Below are 21,502 nucleotides of genomic sequence, written 5' to 3' on the forward strand. Positions count from 1 at the left end.
ACTCTTCACTAGAAGTATCTTTTCTTTTTCCCTCCCTCTCTCTTCCTTTCTCTCCTCCTTCCTTCCTTTTCTTCCTCCCTGTTTCCAACTCTTCCTTTCTTCCTTCCTTTCTTTCCCATTTTTCCTTTTCCTTGGTACTGTTGAGCCTTAGTGTTGACCTTCAGGACTAAGAAGTCACTAACCTCTGTCTTGGAAAGACATATACTAGCCCTACAAATTCTACTGTTTGTGAAATAAGTATTTAGGGAGGATAAACTTAAGTCTTGCTTGCTTAAGGAAGTTAAAAAAGGTGTAACATTTCTTCTAGACTACTGAAAGCCAGACAGGTGAGTTGATACAGATCGGATAAAGGAGTGGCTTGGTCAAAATTCATCTCTATGAAATTTAGGCTTCAGATTTAAAAAGAACTACTTCACTAAATACATTTGAACCATTTTAAAGGCAAGACAAACCCAGATCTTCCTAGCTGTTAGGGCAACTCTCTATCCCCTATGCTGTACCATTTCTATACATCAATAATAGCAAGTAGGAAAGAAAAGAAAAAAGCTTAAAGAAAATAGCCTAAAGATTGTAATAATAATAATAAATTTTAGATACCAAAATGTTTTATATAAATGGTCTCATTTGACCTAAATTGGTATTTCAAAGCTTTCCGAGAATGTACTTCACAGGTGTATATAAATTGTGTGTATATCTTTGTGCAGTTATATTTATGGTCCTTTTAGATGTTCTGTGAATTTTGGTACAGATCTCAGGAAGACTCCAAAGGAGTCTACTGGTTCAAATGTTTTGAAGCATAGCACTAAATTTCTGGACATTTTCCCATTTTTTTCTTTTGCTGGGGAAAAGAAAGAATAAAATTTGCATGCTGACCTTTTATATTAAGTTCAGAAAATCACCAAGAATTCCCTTTGATGTCAGAGACAGAGAACATGTTAGCTAAGAACATGGCTCTCCAAGACGTATGGCCGTTGGCAACAAGAGGTGTAATTAAAAGAAAACAACTCAGTTCTTTACTTACGTTGACAACCTAGAGGATCATTGGCATTCAGTCCATAATAGCCAGGTTTGCACTGATCACATTGACCTCCTTCAACATTGTCTTTACAAAGGCATCGACCAGCCTCAATTCCCAGGGCTGGATCTGGATAACTTTCACACATGCCACCAGACAACGATCCGTCAGGATCACACTCACAAGCTGGAAACACAGATATTTGCATAATGATTTTAAAGCTAATTGCACAAAGATGTGAAGTAGATGTGTTTTGTCCTTTCCCCTACACACCTTCCTTTATAGTCTGCCAAGTGGTCGAGGGTGATACTTTGTGCAACACACTGGAGCTTTTACAATGGACTTTGGGACTGGGTTACACTTGTTTGGTGACTTATAAGAGAAACCTCACAAAAGTCACTCACTGGTCCTTCAAAAGCACTGTATTTTAAATATTTATTAATCTACTTTATTCAGCTGAATGTGTTCAGAATGTGAATATTTCATGATCAGTGATATCAAATGCATTTCTCTCTAAATGCAGCCTCTCTAACAATTGTTCCTTGCTTGCTTTGGTACTATTTGTCATAAATCTAATGGCAACAGAAAGAAGTAGTTTGTGGCTTTGTAAAAGCTTCAGGAGAATATGTTGCTTGAGGGCAGGGACTGCATTTTTGTTTTTGTATTTGCAGCCCAACTACATAGGTCAGTGCCTCATACCTAACTAGGCCTCTTAATAAATGGTAACAAATGAATTGGATTAAATGGAATTTTAAGAAAATTCTTTCTTCCTTATCACAAAACAATTTGCTAAGGCTGGTACACACCACTACACTAATTCCTGGTACACATACACTACACTAATAGAAACTCGTATAACCCAGGTGAACCATTTTTGAGAAGGGAAGGAGAGCTCAGTCTTTAGAAGAATGGAATCATTGACCTCTTTGGAGAGTTTGCTGGTGGGGTGCTAGGTGAGATAATAGGATTTGGGATATTGGGTTAAAGTTCCACAATTCAGTGGCCATTAGGTAATGAGCATTATTCTCAGGGGAAAGTAACTTCTAGTTTCTCTAAAAGAAACTTGTGTAGCCCCAGGGAATTTCTTTTAAAGAAATGAATTAAAATGGATAGAAACTTGGTTTCTATCTGCTTAATTAAAAAAAGGAAATTCAAGCTTTTGTTTATACATCAATGACTCAGTTTTGAGCATTTGGTGGAAACCTTCATCTGGGCCAGTTATCTAGTGTCACTGAAACAAACCACTCAGTTGAATGACTACATTTTTACTTCATTTTTTATTATAGTGTCCTGTACTCTAGATACAATCAAATATGGAAAAACAGCACCAGGTCCTATTTAGCATTGCAAAACCACAACTTCCTCTTAATTCAACCCAGTTGTCTCCAGAATAGGAGGATCAAAATGAATTCATTTTAGGAATGACCAAAAGGAAGTAGACTCAGCTCCTCTTGGGAGTAACAGAAAAAGAGCAGAATTGAATTCCAGGGGGCCGTTTCATTCCCAAGTAGAAGAAAATAGTTTGGAAGCATCCTTTTTTTGGATTAACTTTACTTAGAAATAACCCTTTTACATGGATACAAGGATTCAAGGCCAATGATGCCTATCAATACCCCATGACATTGTTCGAAGGAACATTTATTACAGATGAGGCTACTGGTGGAGTTCTTGGTTCTTGTGTTAATCTTGAACAAAAATGTTCCTTCCAGGAAACCAATTAACCTTTTATCTGAAACCTAATCAAACTAATATCTAGGCTCTAACAACAAAAATCTCACTTCCTTCAAATCATTACTTAATGTTAACATATTTTCTCTTGAACACATACAAGGTTATCTTAGGTTAATGTTAATAGAGGCTACAGGGGTGGGGAATCTGTGACCTTGAGGCCACATGTACTGCTCTAGGTCCTCAAGTGTGTCCTTCTGACTGAATCCAAACAGAACAAGTCCCCAAAGTATTTGTTGGCATTAGGCAATTTAGAATTGGGAATGGATCCTAGCTAGCTTGTTATTTATCTTTACTGAGGAATGACTCAAACTGTCTTGACCAATCTTTGCATGTCTTCCTTGAAACTGATGAATCAACAATTAATTAATGTCAACAAGCACTCAGTGCCTACTCCATTCCAGAGCCAAGCCTGAAGCCAGGAGAACCTCAGTTCAAGACTCACTCACTTCTAACACATTGTGGCTGTGGGATTCTGGGCAAGTTACTTAAGGTCTCCTCACTTTTGGAAATTCTCTAGTACTCTAAGAAGCTGAGAAGGTTGCCCTACATTAATAGAGGGGATGTCCTTACTTGGCAGGTCCTTATGCCAAAGAGATCACAGGTCCAGTCTCTGGACCTGTTTTATATTAAGTTTTTCCCCAAAACTAGGACAGTGACTGGCATATAGTAGACATTCAAGAAATACTTGTTGACAGTTGAATTCATAATGAATGATAATATTAACTCACTTATAATTTTCCTTACAACTCCATGAAGTAAATATATAAAAATTATTGTCTCTATTCCTCCATGAAGAACCTGATTGAAACAAAATCCCAACCACCTGATTCCATGCAAACTAGGTAAATTTTTCCTCAAAAAGTATCGAAACTATCCTTGAGACTTAATTAACTAAAAGCTCACAACATTGGTCTAATTTCCTGGTCACTTGAGTACAGAATAGCTGTAAGGAGCTCTGGGCACACTCTGGACCTTGGCTACTTGACCATGACCGACAATTCAAAGGCAGAAAGCTTTACTCAGTTAAGCCAATTCATAGCTCACTGTATACCCTTGTTGAATATTCTTCCCCATGCCATGGCTAAGTAAATGTCTTTTTGCTAAGTGCTGAATAAACTATGAGGGTTTCATTTTGTACCAACCTAAACTGCTGAGTTTGATACCCAGTCAAGAACAGTTGGAAATTTGACATTCCCACTAGGTTATTTTTCAATCATTTTTAGAAATGTCGGTGAAGTAACCTATGAGGCCACTGGAATTTAAGTCAAACTGTTCACATATGTGAAAATGAATGAGTATATACAGATAGGGGGTGGGTTGGGGAGAAGTCAGGCAAGATTGCATGCAATCTCTGTGGTCAAAGGGGTTCTCAGAATTTCTACTGGAACTACATGATAAGAAAAACTGGCTAACACTAAACACTCAACAAAAAGCTATGGCTTGGCAGTACCTTAACATGAAAAATGGATTATCCAAAGACAATGTTCCACTCAAACTCTGAGCTACTTTCCCAAGTTCATCTGAAGGATGCTAGAGACTGTGGTTCATGCTGATTTGTTCTGAGACTAATTGCTGTCCTTGAGCTTGAAATCAGTATAGATTAGGACTTACTGAGAGAAAAAGCCTTCCTGGGACATACCAGAATGAAACCATATTGTTTGGCTTAAGGTCCTTCCCACGTCATTTATTGTCTAAAGAAGGAAAGTCTCCAAAGAAAATGTTCTCATCCCCTGCAGAGCTGCCATAGCTAGTAAATCTGGTCCTGAGGATAAGCTGCATGAAATATACTTTGGCCAAACAGTATGAACTGTTCTCTCAAATCAGTTTTGTAATTAATGATGTGAAAATAAAACAAGAAGCATTTAATAAGAAGTCAGTTGAGTGAAGGGGGAGGGGGAGATTAGTGACCAAAGTGGTTTCTATGCACCTGGAGAATATGTTTTAATGTTTTGTACCCTTTAAATGTTGGATCTTTGGTTTAAAGCCCCATTTTCTCCACCCTACTTACAGTTCTGATACAGGAGAGTTTGGAAATATTTGCTTAACAATAACAACTGTTACTACTTAGAAGAAGATAAAAAAAACTGTCCACTCACGAATGCAAGCATGAGGATCTGAAATTGCCTTGAGGGGGTCCCTGTAAAACAGGGGTTTGCACTGATCACAGTGTTGTCCCACAGTATTGTGCTGACAGTCTTCACACACTCCACCGCTGACACCATTACTTGAGAGGTACAGAGACATATCAAAGTGACAGCTTTCAGAGTGGCCATTACAATTACATGCTGCAGGAGGAAAAGAAGACATAATTAAACTTATAGAAGGTCCCAGTGAATTAGCTAATAAACCTGACTTAAAAGAAAAGGCTTTGGACTGCAATTTCCTCCTCCATCCCTAGAAGGAATTCAGCTGTTCCCATTTCTTTTCTGGCATCAACTAAGGATTATATATATGGTCTATATACATATATATATATGGTTTCTCCTAGCCCTAGTAATCTTTGAGACTATGATTCTAAGTCTAGGTTGTGTCCAATATCAAAAAGGTAAAATGTTAAATTAAAACTTCCCAATCATATTTTAAATACTTTGGAAGAGTTATACAACTCATACAGTCCATCCTTTTGTTCAATCAAAACAGGATTAAACATAATTTAACTTTTGCAATGTAAATACTTGCCTGATCATTTGTGTTTAAATTTCTTGGAATATCAAGTTTTCCTACACACATGCTTTTCCAATACGACAACTTAAAAGAATTTGCTATACTATGCTTTTTTTTGTCTTTATTTTTGTCCAGACCTGTGATTTCATTGGTATAAGGTATTTCTTGTAAGGAGATTCCTTCTGTTAATTTAGGTCAGCACCTGTCAAGTTCCTTAACTTTCCTAGTGTCCTCATGAACTCTCTAAGACTATAAGGTGGCAGAAAATGTGCCAGTTGGTAGAGGAAGCTTCTTCATGTGGGAGTTCCCTATACCAGTAAAATCACAGGTCCAACCCCTAATCCCCTAACTACTCTGGTTACCTTGAACCCCTTTTAAACTTATTTCTCTAACAACTAAGGAAAGGAAGCTGAATGAAAGCTTCTGCCTTTCTTTTGCATGCTCATCATAATTCTGGGGTAGCATCGTTTACAGCAGGATGCCAAAGCCTGTCTTCCTTATGTGCTGAGCTCTTATCTCCAGATGTTAGGAAGTGAGGTAAGTTCAATTTCATGCAGCTGGATGGAATAAATATATAGCATTTGAAGAAGGAGCTGGGATTGGCTTGTGTATTCTTAGAACTGTAACATCCCACCATCATTTTTTCCAACTGAATAATGCTTGTGTTCCTTCTAAAAGGGCAAGATGACATGACTTTTTTTTTTAAAGCAGTAATCAGGGTTAAGTGACTTGCCAAGAGTCACATAGCTAGTAAGCATCTGAGGTCACATTTGAATTCAGGTCCCCCTGACTCCAGTGCTGGTGCTCTATGTACTGTACTATCTAGTTGTCATGGCATAACTTTTACTTTTTTTAAAAAATGAATTGAATTAAAAATTCATCTTGTTTTAAAGATTTGATAAATTTAAAATAGCACTTGAGACAATTGGAAATTACAAAACCACATCTGGGAGTCATGGAATTATACCACCACCACCCTGTATAGCATCACACAGCTGAACTTATATCCTACCCTTAAAATAGGCTGAGTATATATTTTCACTCACATCTGCAAGCATTATCCTGGAGACCTTCGGCTGGCCTCCAGGGAACATCATGGAAGAAGTCCTTGCATCTCTCACAGTTTGGGCCATCTGTATTGTGCTGGCAGATACAGTGACCATGAACCTGGTTTAGATAAAGAAAAAAGTAATTTATAAAAATAGATTGTCCTTGGTGACTTTTTTTTAATAGAAAAATATATCATCTTTTGATATAACTATCAAAACTGTGGCCCATTTGATGTGTACAGTGGAGACACACTGGAATCAGCCTAGTGAATGACCATTTTTAGCACAGGATAGAGAATTGGATTGGGAATTAGAAGACTGAGATTCAAGACTGGCACAGCCACTTAACTTCTGGATGCCTTGGTTTTCATGTCTCTAAGATAGAAGAGAATAACAAAAACAATAATAGATAAATTTATATAGCATTTTAAGGCTTGCAAAATGCTTTTTATACATTTTTTTCCACCTATCCCTTCTTATCTCATAGGAATGGTCAAGACATACCTAAACCTTAAATAGTCCATTTTCATGTTACTCTAGGGAGTATAGTAGAGAAAGAATATTTATCTGCCAATGTGACTGAGCCATTAGAATCAATGACAAAATCAATATACAGCATGAACTGATTCTACCTTACCCTCCATCAAGGTCAAGGGTGTGTCTGAGGTGTAATGATTCTCCCAGATAAATTATTTTTGATAAAACAGTATATAGAAAGAAAGGAGCTAAATGCTGTGTAACTAACTGAAGGAAGAGAGAGGTAATTCCACATTAGCTTTATAAAGTTAGCCTGTACTCAGGTCCACTAAGGATGTCACAGATGGCTTTCTTTTAAAACATCTTTATCCCCTTCCCACTCTTTACTTCTAAGATTCCCATTTAAAAAAATAATAGACTCCTGCTCCCAATCTGGGTTTGGTTTATATGTTCTGCCATTATCAGGGTCTGAAATAGGATGAAGTTTAAAGATTTTCAATATAGAACTTTGGTTTATGAGTATTGGGAAAATACTTGGCAACACAGATGAAAGAATGGAAATAGAAAAGCAGAGCCATTTAGTCCCCTCAGTGGAACATGTTCAAAGTGCAAATAAAGTCTTGCTAATTCTGTCATTTTCCTGTATTCAAATCTGGCCTCAGATACTTACTAGCTGTGTGACCCTGGGCAAGTCACTTCACCCTATTTGTCTCAGTTTCCTTGTCTGTAAAATGAACTGGAGAAAGAAATGACAAACCACCCCAGTATCTCTGTCAAGAACCCCCCCCCCAAAAAAAAAGAGTCATACAAGACTGGAAAATGATTAAACAACAAATCTATTAATGGTGACTAACAAAAGGAGTTAACAGTTGTAATAAGAATTGGAATTTGAAGATCTTCCCTGTCCCTTAATAGACCTCGGGGAGTTTGAAGAGCTCCCCTGCTTTGAAAGTAACCTCTGCCCCCTAATATGCTGAAAGGAATCACATGGAGCCCATGATGGAGGGAATTTGCTGAAGGGTGGAGCAGAGCCCAGGAAGCTTCCCTGCTGTGAAGATAAACTCTGCCCCCTAATAGGCTGAATGTAGTCACATGGAGCCTGCAGTGGGAGGAGTTTGCTGAAAGCAGAGCCCATAAGAAGCTGGTCACAGCTAGTGAGATGGTGGGGGAGAGAGGATGCACCACATTAAGGAGATAGAGAGGTTTGTGAGTAAATAATGATCTTGTATTGGTTTGTGGGAAGGCTGAAGGATGCTGTGGCTCTCAGTATTATTATGGCTTCTGAATATCTTTGGTACTATGATGGCTTACTGGTTTGGGGACTCAGTTTTCTGGTTTCTAAATAAATTCTTCAGCTTTATCCTTTATCTGGAGAGTCTGACATATTTTGTGATTGAACATCACATGATATTTATAGTCATGGTCTTTCTTGTGATTGTGGGCGCTGTAAATATTGCATTGGCACTACAGCAGTAAATAAGATCATCCAGTATGATATGATTATGAATAGTAAATAATTCAAATATAATTAAATATGGGAAAATATGGGCTAGATGACAGCATGATAACAAGAATTAAAAATTGGTTGAACAAGTGGATTCAAAGAGTAGTCATTAATGTTGTTGCTGTTTAGTTGTTTCAGTTGTGTCCAACTCTTTGTGATCCCATGTGGGGTTTTCTTGGCAGAGATACTGGAGTGGTTTGTGATTTCCTCCTCCAGCTTATTTTACAGATGAGGAAACTGTGGCAAACAGGGTTAAGTGATTTGCTACATACACAGCTAGTAAATGTCTGGGGCCAGCTTTAAACTCAGGAAAATGAGTCTTCCTGACTCTAGGCCTGATGCTCTGTGCATGGTACCTCCTAGCTGCCATTAATGGTCAATGTAAAATTGGGAAGAAGTGTCTTGGGAATCTACATTTACTCCTATGTTGTTAAACTTAAAAAAAAAAATCAGTGATTTGAATAGAGGCATAGTTATTCAGATTTGCAAATACACAAAATGGAAATAGCCAGAACTCTGGATGACATTCAGGATCTGAAAAAATCTTGATAGGTTAGAAGACTGGGCTCAGGCAGTACCTGGCTTATTAATAAATGCTTACAGATTTACTAAATCTAATGAATTCAGATTTAATAGGGATAAAGGTAAAGTACTATACTTGTGTTCAAAAGATTGATTCCATAAGTACAAGACAGAAAAAGCATGGTCAGATGACAGTTGGAGAAAGATCTTGGGGTTTCAGTGGGCCCAAGTACCCTATGAACCAAGAGTGTGATCTGGCAGTCAGACAGGCTAATATAATATTGGGCTTTAGAGAGGCACAGCTTCCAAGAATAAGGAGAGGATAGTTTCGCTGAACTCTGCCCTGATCAGACCACATTTGGATTAACATGACCAGTTTGGGGTACCATAGTAGGAAGAACTTTAATGAGTGGAAAATGTCCAAAAGAGAATAATAAAGCTCATGAAAGGCCTTGATTCCATGCCATATGAGGCTTATTGGAAGGAAAAGTAAGCACCTAATGTAGAGGAGACATGGGAGACAGAGTTGACAGAGGTAGTCAAGTATTTGAAGTATTCTTTTAAGTGTTCTCTTTGGCCCCAGAGAGAAGTAAGAAGGAATTTGCAAAGAGGCAAATTCAAGTTTTCTATCAGTAGAAGTTAACTATAAATAGTGGAATGGGCTACTTTGGGAGGGAGTGGGTTCCTATTCTTTGAAGGTATTAGAGGCTGGATAATCCCTTATTATATATCTTGTACTGGGGATTCTTTGTGATAAGCACTGGTGATACATATAAAAGCAAACACATTTCCTGCTGTCCTGGAGTTCCACTTTCTAATGATGGAGACACCATGTAAATAACTAGGCACAAACAAGATATGTGTTGTATGTATGGAAACACATATGCATATATCTGTGTGTCTATATATGTATATAGACACACATATAGGCATATATAGAAGGAAACAGGCAGAGGGATAGAAAGACAGGCAGAGACGAAGACACACACACAAAAGATAAAGACACAGAGAGAGAGAGGAGAGGAATTCAGAGGGGAAGGTATTAGCAGGGTGCTTGGCTAGGACCAGCAACCTCTGCTTTGGTCCTACTCCAATGAAATTTATTACTCTGGTGGGTCCTACCGAGCCATATCAAGCCATAAAGACTTTAAGTACAGCCCCAGCAATAAGGGGCTTTCTTTATTGTCTTTCTTTCATTTGAGGACCAGCTGAATTTAGTTTGAAGTGGCTTGTTTTAGGTAGCTTTCAGGGCACGGCATTTTTCAGATATCGCAACTCTCAAATATCATCAACTGTCAGAGATGGGCTGTGATCTGTGTTCCTGGAGAGACTTCCTAAGCCATTGAAAATGGAAGCTGTTGGATACTGATGTATGGGCAATAAGGCCCGAGGACAAGATTAAAAATGGAATGATGTACTTTAATAATACTGGTAGTTTTTTTGAGACAAGTGACAAGAACCAGAAAGACCCACAACATGGAAAAACAGAAACCTCTACCCGTGAAAGTTGCTTTGCTTGACACTTGTTGAGAGCAGTTGCTACGGATGAGAAGACTGTCCGGAGGAAGTTCTCTGGGTAGCTGTGTAGGTTGGGCCTCTGCTAATGGTAGCACTCTGCTGGGGTCACCAGGGACGCCAGTCTCTGTTTTTTGTTTTGTTTTTTGGCTACGTAAATCCAGGAACTAGATTTTATCAATCTCTTCAGAGGTGATCAAGCTCTGGCAAACTGAGTCATGCTGACCAAACTCCAAAGGGGCTGATTTATAAACTAGAGACCCACTTCTTACAGTGAAAACAAAAACTGCCCAGGCAATCAGCTCTTCAACACATAGGCATTTCATTGGCACTTGTTGAATTAAATAATTGACTAAATGAATGTGAAGTTCCCTCCTCCCCTTGAAAGATTAGTTCTAGTCCTGAAATGATGTTCTTTTATTCTCACATTGATTCAGTCAACTTCATCATTGCAAATAATCAAGGGGTGTATATGTGTAGGTATGAGTGTTCTCATACTTATGGGCTGGGATACAAGGGGAAAAAATTTATAAAATGACTTCTTACATATAGAAGTATTAGCAGGAACATTTGGGAGCAGGAAAATATGCCCCAGTGGAGGTGTCAATTAAGTCTGTATGACTGAGCTGAATTCTATCCTCATTCTCAAAGAACAGGCGTTTTCACGCTGGTTTCAAAACACTTTAATGGTGACATGCATTTGTCTCAATGCTTACATATCAGTATAATGAAAGGAAATGAATCAGGAGGGTTCGGAACTTACCATTCCATGTGGGCTGAAGACATCTCCTCGGACATCCTGCAAGGGGCCACATTTATTAGCATGGCCATTGCAAAAGCATCTTCCCCGAACGACCATATCATAGAGAGCATAGTAATAATTATCAAGGGGATCATGTGGACTTCTTCCAAGCAATGTATCCCCCAGAGTGTGTAGTTTGGTAAAGTTTATCCTCAGGTTTGTGAGAGTCACTAGATCTAGAATGAGGAAAATGAACCAAAAGGACATTTAAGCTGCATCTGTGCAAAACATCTTCCTTGGCCAATGGGGACTTAGGTGGAGCATACCCAAATGTAAGGTCAGGATTTGGAGCGTTTGAATCAGTGAGGCAAATATTAACAACAACACTCTTTTACTAAATACAAACACCTAGGAAGGATAAGCAGTGATAGGCACAAGCCTCTAGCTCCTCACCAATCATGGTGCACTTGGGTTGAGAATAACACTAACCCATAAGGGAATAACAAAATCTGATACTATGAAATAAGGTTTGCCTGCCAATGTTTAGTTTATTCATTTTAAAATTCCACACTTGGTAGCAACAATTACTATAAAATTAAGGCATTTATTCCCCTCCCTTCCTTGATAATGGTTTATGTAGGATTCATCCAAAATTGGACCTTGGTATATTTCGTCTATCCTGGTTTTGGGTCCCTGTCACTAATGCGATGCAGCCTAACCAGCTCCACTGGGCCCTGAGCAGAATGAATAATGCAAAAGACAAACTTCTTTTTAAATATTCATGGAAGATCCAATTAAACATGCCGCAAAATTGGAATTTGGAATATGGGAGAATAATCTGCATCGATGGAACAAAACCACAAAACTACCAAAATGTAACAGTAAGGACAGAGAAGGATTAAAAATCCAAAGTTACTCATACCCTGGATGTAGGGGCTGTAGGGATTTTCTATTTCAAAGCTGGGATCCAAAGCTTTTAAAACAACCTATAAAATAAATATGTACAAATTATCAATATTTTAGTTCACATTCACAATTGTAAGATTCAGCCCTAATGAGGTGTTTGTGTATCTGAACACACAAAACGCCTACTCACCCCAACTCAATTACTCAGAATTCCATCTGAGAAAATGAGACTAAAATAGAGAGGAAGAAATGAATATGGTCAATGTTTTGTAAACATGATAAGAGGCAGTGTGGTATAAAAAGAAGGAAGGAAGGAAACAAGCATTTATTGCATGCCTATTATGTGACAGGCACTGTAAGTACTTTAAAAATATTATTTCATTTTATTCTCATGACAAACTTGGGAAGCAAGTGCTATTATTATCCTCAGTTTATAGTTGAGGAAACTGAGGCAGACAGGAGTTAAGTGACATACCCAGGGTCACACATCTAGTAAGTATCTGAGGACCAAATTTGGACACAGGCTCCCTCATTCTAGGTGAAGCACTCTTCACCACCTAGTTATCCCTAGGCCCACTCCTTCACAGAAAACTCTTGCTCAGAATACAACAAAAACTTCTCTGTATCTGCTTATAAAACCTCTTATAAATAAAATATATAGATAGCAAGTTCTGTCCAGACAGATCATGGCTGAGGTGGGTTAGTGAACCAGACAAACCTTCAACTGCACATGATTATAATCAGTTAAGAGTAGCAGCACTTTTCCTTGCTGGTGGCTTATCACTGCCCTTGGCCTCTCTTTTCTCCACAGAGAGCAAAAATTCCAGAGATTTCTTGTGTAATTTCTCCCTCCCATGATGCTTCAAGTCCCACTTCCAGCTGGGAAAAATTACACTTCTGTAGCAGCAAGCACCCCAAGAGCGTCCTCAGGGTTTGCTGCCCATACAGGTTCTTGGATCTGCTTTGTTAAAGGAAAGCAACTCAAAATTGGTTAACAAGCTTACTTTAATCAGTCAGACATATATCGTTTACCTTGTTCAGGGGAAAAAGGTCAGCACCCCAAACTTCAAAATATACAGACAGAATTATCAAGACATTAACAGATCAAGTAGACAGCTTTCCAAACTGTCCAACCATTACATCCATACCCAGTCAACATCTGGGTTTCCACATCTGGGTTTTTCAAAGCTGGGGGACTCTCAAAAACGGCTTCCCAAAATTCAGATCAAATCACAGAACACTTCTCAAAGTGAGTCCCAAAACAAAACTACACATCAGGGCTTACCATGTTTCCCCAATAATAAGACACTGTCTTATTTTTTTGGACAGAAAAACACCAGAGGGCTTATTTTCAGGGGAGGGCTTATTTTAATGAACATTGACAGCAATTTTAATAAACAGGTAAATGTGAACAAAAAAATGTACCTTTATTCAATAATGAATTCAATAAAGAACAGGATGACGCGCTCACTGCTGCAGCTCTGATTGGATGCAGCTCGGAGCGCGGCGTGCGTTTCACGGTGGGGGGGGCGGTGCATACAGAGGGTACCGTAATGTAGCGTGTAGCGCAGGGGATCACCTTCACTACAGTAGCAATCTCAATAGGGCTTATTTTCGGGGGAGGGCTTATTTTAGAGGAATCTTACACAGTAAGGGGAGGTCTTATTTTCGGGGTAGGTCTTATTATCGGGGAAACACGGTATATAGCCTTCTCCTGGCTCAGAGAATGTAACAACCTTATTGACTCACTGGCCAATCAAAAAGTATCTACTGAAAAACAAGTCTCCCACCCTAGGCTTCAGGTGCACTTTAGCCTAGGGGCAGGGAAGATCTTCCAAATTTGCATTCCCATTACAACTTCCTATCGGCCCCCTTAGCAGTAAGGAGCTATAATGTGAGTACATAGCAACCCATGGCCCTGCCTCTCCTGGTCAGTAGCATGTGTCCTAGTTACCTTTGCTTTCTTGTGTTGGGACATTAACAGAGATCCTACCTTTGCAGCTGAGAGGCCTCCAATTCTATCTGAGGTAGAGTATTGCCCAGCATAGATCAACTCCCTCTATGGGCAGTATATAGCATGGGCAGTATAAAGGCCTTCCTGAAAACTGATAATCAGGAGACTTTTAAGTTTCCAGTGAATTTTTATCTAGAAGCACTGGATAATTCCAGAGTACAGAGAAGGATAAAGATAGTTCTGCTTTACTTGCCTATTTCCTTACCAGTATTGAATTAATTAAAAAAAATATTTTTATTGATATCCTTTGTTTCTATATTGCCTAGATTTTGCCCAGTATCTCTCCCTCTCTGCCTTTGCCTCTGAGATTATTTCTTATGATATGTTTATTGTTTGTGTTTTAGATTAATTCAGGATTAATATCAAATTAGGAGCTTTTCATCTATTTCCCAGTTTCAATAGCATCAAGCCAAATATTTCTCCCCAGATCTACCTCAAGCATATAGACAGCAAAGAGAATTCAATTTATATAAAAGAAATCCAAAGGGCAGCTAGGTAGTGAAGTTGCTCTAGTAGGAGTGGGGAACCTGCAGCCTTGAGATCACATGTGGCCCTGTAGGTCCTAAAGTGCAGACTTTTGACTGAATCTGAACTTTACAGAACAAGTGTAACTTGATGTAATTTGTTCTGTGAATTTTGAATTCAGTTAAAGGGCCATACTTGAGGACCTAGAGGTCCATGTGACCTCAAGGCTGCAGGTTCTTCACCCCTCTAAGAGTGCCAGGTGTGGAGTCAGGAAGATCTGAGTTCAAGTTTGGCCTCAGACACTTACTAGCTATTTGACTCTGGGCAAGTCACTTAACCCCATTTGCCTCAGTTTCCTCATCTGTGAGGATGTGAGCTGGAGAAAGAAATGGCAGACCACTCCAGTACTTTTGCCAAGAAAATTGTAAACAGTGTCACAAAGAGTTGGACATGACTGAAAAATGACAAGAACAAAAGAAGTCCAAATGAATTGTACCTCGCCTTCAGTAGAGGGCTCTATATCTGAATACTTGGAATCACAAACAAGGTCATCCACTCCTTGTGCCTGGCCAGATGGGATGTCAGGAAAAGATGCAGCACAGTCTTTTGCAAAATACCTAAAAACCTTCCATGTTTGGCCATAGTCCACAGAACGCTCAACTAACATGGCTGCAGGTCGGAAAGTCTGTAAAAGAGAATTTCAACAAACTTCCTCAGAAAGGGGGAATTTAATGTTAACCTTAGATTGAATTCTGATATTTTCCAATTGCATACTATATGTGGTGAGGACTATAGGTAGACTGATGATTAAACTCAAGCTTTGAGTGTTTGGTAAGAAAGACATAAATCCAAAGGAAAACTGTGATCAGGACCGTACCGGGAGTCTGACTAAACTTGCTGAGTCTCCTTTAATCTTTTGTCTCCTCACTCTTATAAGCATCGATTCTTTACATTCATGTTCCTATATCCTTTACTTAATCACCGGTCAGGTCCTCTTTCTTCTCATATAGTAGCAGTAGGGCACCAGACAAATACTTGAAAGATTTGACCTCTAGTCCCATCTCTGCCGATAAATGGATCTATAACCTTAAGACAGTCTCCTTATCATTCTGGGCCACATTTCCCTTATCCATAAAATGAGTGGATTGGAGTGGATTCTTAAACCCCTTTCGGCTTAAATATTCTATAGTTCCAATCCCCAGGGTCCTTGGCCACACACACACACACACACACACACACACACACTTCTGAATGTAAAAACCAAATAAAATTTCCACATACATAAAAGAACAAAAGAGGATTGTGTACGAAACTGCAAATCTCTATTATGTATGGCTTGCTTTTCATTTTAAGTATATAAGTTCAGCCTGCAGCTTTCAAAGTTGTCCTGCTTGTCTATGCTTCTTTCTGGCATTCTTTCTCTTCTTTCCCCTGCTTTTTTTTTAAATGCTTCAGTGATTTCCTTCCTTCTACTTCTTCCCTTTCTTTGCTCCCCCTTCTCCTGACCTTGCCCTCTCATTTCCCCCATTGGGGAAAAAAAAGAAAATACAAGGTCTTATAATAATACATACACATATCTACATCTATATCTAGGACAGTACATTTTGGATGGCACATTTTAAAGACTCCCCCCATCCCAGTCTTATAAGCCTTGTCCTTAACATAATGTTTTCTTCCTTTTTATTTGAGAATATAAAGAATAAAATGGCTTTGGTCTGGATTTATGCAGCACTCTAAATGAACTGGAAATAGTATAGATGAAATAAGTATGCATTGGTTATTGTCCAAGATGAGGGAAGGATCAGATCTTAGACATTCATACCTTAAAAGTCAATATAAGGTGGCTGAACTGAAACAGTGTCTCTAGGTCCAGTCTGATGCTGACATTATCAAGACCTAAAGAGAAATTAAGAAAGAGAGAATTAGTGATAGTCATACCTAATTACTTTCTACACATAATAACAGTGTCTGGAATTTATAGTAATATCTTTTAAAAATAATGTGGTTGCTAGTTGAAGCAGTTCACTAATTTTATTTTTTTTAAGTATTGTTAGAATAAATTGCTAAGGCCAGTTGTGCTCCTGGAATAAAGATCTGAATATAAAGTTTGCTGGTCTTCCCCAGTCTCTGGCCCCTATCCATGTTTGTGGCAGAACACCACTGTGTGGCAGCATTGTCAACAGATGGGAAGGAAGAACCACTCTTTCATAGGTGGGAAAGTCGGATGTATCTTTCCTTTTTCCTAAGGAGATAGGGCTTGATTAATTAGATAAAAGTGGCTATTAAACCCACATAGGGACTATATCTCACCTAAACATTACATCTTCCCCAGAGCTTGGCATAAGTGCTCTGCACATAATAGGCATGTGAAAATTCTTTTTGAAAGTTGAATGAATACATTTATATTGAAGAGATGCTGACCTAGGAAGTGAACACTTCAAACATTGGCTTAAAATTACCATTCCGAAATGATGTTGCCAAAAGTTGCTAAGGAACATATGAAATAACTGCCATATCATATACTCTCTTATGTTTATGCCTATCCTGAATGACTTTGTTAAAATCATGAACCTTTGTAGCAGGGTTTCTTGATGTGTGTGTGTATGACCTCTTTGGCAATCTCATGAAGCCTATGAACTCCTTCTCAGAATCATATTTTAATATGAATAAAATAAAATACATAAGCCTACAAAGGAAAAGAATTATATTAAAGTTATAAAAGTATTCCCTTGCTCTAGGGGAAGTATTTTTATCATCTGAAGATAGTTTAGAAGCTCAAACAGAGGGGTATGATTAAGAAGGATCTAGGTTGGGGCGGCCAGGTGGCACAGCGAGTAAGAGCACCGGCTCCAGTATTGAGAAGACCTGGATCAAATCCGGGCTCAGATACTCAGCACCACACCCAGAAATAACTGGCCGTGTAACCTTGAGCAAGTTACTTAACCCCTATTGCTTTAAAAAAAAAAAAGAAGGATCTAGGTAATACAGGGACATTCCTTAGGGTTGCCAAAAAGACAGCTGGGGCTTCAGGCCAGTGTTAGGGAGATGTGGATCAAGCAATAGCAGGTTATAGGACTACGGAAAATCAGAGGTATAGAGCTAGAAGTGACTTTGGAGGTCATCTAGTTCAATTCTTTCATTTTATAGGTGAAACTCTGAGTAATACGTGTTAAAGGCAAGATTTGAACCCAGAACCTGAGGTGCTGTTCTTTCCACCATACCATACTGCTCTTTGTAGAACAGGAGGGAGAACTGGGTAAGATAAAAAGGCCTCTAGGAACAACTGGAAAAAAATAGTTGAGGTTCTGTGCCGATGTCAAAGAGGGAGATGTGAATTGGACATGATGTAGTAGGTCATTCATTAATCAAGGTGAGTTTATAGTTTCGTGGTTAGTTTATTTGTTATTCAATCACTTGTTTTGAGTTATGATTTCTGGGTAGTAAAAAAAAATGACATTGTCCCTTTACTCTCCCTCTCTTTCCTGACTCCACCATGTCATCAAGTCAGAAAAAAAGGGTGGTGAATAACATCCATTGGATAGACAATAACACAATGATTCTCTGAGTTTCCATAGATTTTCATAGGTATAATCACTATGTGGCAATGCATTTCACATGGGGCTTTTATCAGCATTTTTCTATTATTTTATACATGTAAAAATCAGGTTCCACCTCCATCCTAACTAATTACTGTAAATACAAGATGAAATTTGAAAAGTGTAAATGAGATGGGTTAGATCTTATGATTTCTTACCATATTTGAACCCTTTTTATTGGATCAAGAAGGAAATAGTTAATAGGTGAATGAAACAAGCTAACCAAGCCTCTGGGGGTCTTAAATTAGGAGGTAATTGATTCAAGTCAGAGTGGTAGAGAATTCTATGTTTGAGAATGCCTTGAGGAGGCTGACCCTTGAGCCTGAACAAAAAGGCATCAGAGGGAGGGTTGGGGATGAGTAAAGAAAGAGTGTTTTATCTTCCTTAATCTCTCCCCCTTCTATTGACCATATAACTGGAGATACTGGACCAGTAGCAGAAAACATATCCAGCCAGGAGTAGCAAAAGACACACTAAGAACAAAAATGGACCCAGATGGACATAAAAAGATCCAAGAGGGGCAGTGACCTCTTACAGCAGATAGAATACCAGCTATGGATGCTAGAAATGCACCATCCTTAGAGCCCAGAAGAAATCTATATCTAAGGAAAACTTCATAAAGATGTTATGAAGGAAAAAAAGGATTTTCACTAACCTGAAGTTGTGAGATACTCCTTTGCCACACACGGTCCCTACGTGGTGACCTACCACCTCTGTCAGTGCAGGGGGAGAGGGTGTCCCAAATTTTGAGGGACTGCTCTTTTTGGGAGGGATTATTCTTGTTATGAGTGTTTAATAAATAGCTTTTGTAAAGCGTAATTCAATGAGGATCACAATATTGGGAATCTCATGAACAATAGTGTCCATCAGGGTCATCCATAGAATACTGAGGGGAGTAGTGGGCAGCCAATCTGGGAACCCTCCCCTGTGACTGAAGTTCCAATTGGTGGGTGAACCCATAGAGGGTGATAACACAAATAAACACAAAATTTCTTTTAACATACATACAAATAGTTGAACATTTCTAGCTATGAGATGATCAATTTAGTCAATAAACACTTATTGAAGAACTACAACATGCCAGGCAAAGTGCTAGACATCCAGGATACAAAAGAGATGAAAGGCAGTTGCTGCTGTCAAAGACTTATTTTTCTAATTGAAACAATTTTTTCTTAAATTAAAGTAAGTTTTCTATTTATATATGGCTCTTTGATCTTTGCCTTTATTATTCTACTCAGATATAATATCATTGAAATTATTTCAAAAGAAATCTGTTTTAATGAGGGTTGATTAATAAATAAAACATGAAAAAATGAAAAAGTACATAATGGAATAATACCATTTTGGGATTGCCACCATTTCTTTTTTCTATCTGGTTCAAATGTTGTGATGACATTCTCGATTGTATGGCTGTTGCCTTGTGTATATGGATTGTATGGATATCTAGAATCACAAATGAAACATTTTTGTTCACCCTAGAAAACAAAACAAGTCAAATTAAGTACAGAAATATAATTACTTACTGTAGAACTAAATTAAAAAAACAAGCAGTGTCTATGTTTATTGTCTTCTGATACATCTAAAAATACAAAGATGAGAGGAAGTAATAAAACATTTTCCCACCAGTAGTTGCTTAATTAGAATAACAAAGTGAACTCAAATCTAACTTTTGCATTTTAATAGTTTTGTGCATATTTTTGCCTGAAAAATGAATTTATGTAGAACTGTTTCTCCCTGACACTAGCCATGAGAGAAGGAAAGAAGTTTAAAATGTATTTTTAAAATGAGAACATGTATTTCCACGTATTTCCTGGAATCCTTTCCTTTATTTTTCACTGCAGTAACTTGACTTGAAAGGTAGTCAGAACAACTCATGTTTTCTCTCTCAGATCTTTCAAACAAAACATTAGGAAGAAGCTTTTGAAACTAATATTTTTATGTAATGTGTGTGATTCTTATTGTTAACTTCTGGGATCTGTTCCCAATGGCCTTCCTCTCTGCTATATCCTGTAAGGATCTCGAGTCAATTTATTTCAAGTCAATAAACATTGATTAAGTCCCAACTATGCTATGTCACTGGAAACACAAAGACAAAAATGAAAACAAATCAGTCCTTTCTCTTCTGAAGATTACATTCTACAGTGAGGAAAAATATAATATGCAATAGACAGATAAATGCAAGATAATTTGAATAGGGAAAAAAGCCCTAATAATCAGAAGGACAATTGAGATAATGAAAAGCCATTTGGAAAGTATAAAACACTATTCAAATATAGTGTAATGATAAGAATAACAATCATTGTTGTAGCCTGTGCCACAGAATCTCAGGAACCCAGCTCTAGGTTCAGTCTTGGGGCATCCCACACGTCTCTCTTTGACTCATGTCCCTACCCAAAATTTCCCCTGGGACTATCAAAATATTGTTAAAATCTCAGATGAACAATGCAAGAGAAAACACACATGCATTCATTGATCCTATACACCTCTAGACTCTAGAAATAGCTATAGGGATTAACTTGTAAAGCAAACATAGCCAATTCTAACTTTGCTTCAGAACACAAGGAGTTATGACCATTAAGCTTCAGGCTCCTCCCCATAGTCAATCAATCATTCATCAACCCTGGATGAATGTCTTGCCCTTGTTGTTTTGAAGCCTTAAAAGGTTTTGCTCCTAAGTATACATATGAAAGGAAGGGAATGTGGACAGGCTAGTATGATCACAGAGTTATTAGAGTTAAAGGACACTTAAAGTAATTTAGTTTAACAATTGAGGAAACTGATTGGGAGGGAGGAAAAATGACTTGCTCAAAGTCACTCAGACAGTAAATGGCAGATTCAGGATTCAGTCTCAGAAGTAGTGCTCTTCCACTACCACGGAAAGCAATGTTCCGTTCCCCTGGTCGAACTTTGTCTCTGTGCCTTTCCATGACTACTGCTCCACACAGGAGACTGGAATGAGTTTTGAAATTGGTACTCTGGGTGACCCCTAAACCTTACAGATTTTTGACGGTTAATCTCTAAACGGATGATAACTAGGTGTTATTTATCCTTCAGAGATTAGAATTAAGAGGAAAAGAGAATGCTCCCCTGAAGCTAGAATGAGCTATCCAACAGATAGAATCAAACCCTTCCACCAGGAAGTTGTTAAAAATCAGGATTCTTACCCTTTTTTTATTTCAGTTCTTTGGTGAAACCCATGCAATTGTTTTCAGAATAATATTTTTAAATGAATAAATTATTATTTAAATAAATAAATGAATAAAAAGAATAAATTAATAATTTTAAATGAAAATGAAAAAATA

The 21,502-nt window shown here is 38.2% G+C and overlaps 1 protein-coding gene across 1 annotated transcript in view; it reads right to left on the bottom strand.

Moving 5' to 3' along the window:
• Window positions 1-21,502, bottom strand: part of LAMB4 (laminin subunit beta 4) — a 134,978-nt gene that overhangs the window by 87,597 nt on the left and 25,879 nt on the right. The window contains exons 5-12 of the mRNA XM_069107008.1: window positions 19,540-19,675; window positions 16,427-16,500; window positions 15,101-15,289; window positions 12,142-12,205; window positions 11,241-11,455; window positions 6,457-6,577; window positions 4,843-5,031; window positions 1,022-1,201 (exon numbers count right to left, since the gene is read on the bottom strand). Coding sequence (XP_068963109.1) covers window positions 1,022-1,201; window positions 4,843-5,031; window positions 6,457-6,577; window positions 11,241-11,455; window positions 12,142-12,205; window positions 15,101-15,289; window positions 16,427-16,500; window positions 19,540-19,675 — 1,168 coding nt within the window. The remainder of the gene's footprint in view (window positions 1-1,021; window positions 1,202-4,842; window positions 5,032-6,456; window positions 6,578-11,240; window positions 11,456-12,141; window positions 12,206-15,100; window positions 15,290-16,426; window positions 16,501-19,539; window positions 19,676-21,502) is intronic.

The sequence above is a fragment of the Petaurus breviceps genome, unplaced genomic scaffold (genome assembly GCF_028583685.1).
Source record: "Petaurus breviceps papuanus isolate PSGF00001 unplaced genomic scaffold, PetGlider_PUasm1.0 84, whole genome shotgun sequence".
NCBI classification, from domain to species: domain Eukaryota; kingdom Metazoa; phylum Chordata; class Mammalia; order Diprotodontia; family Petauridae; genus Petaurus; species Petaurus breviceps.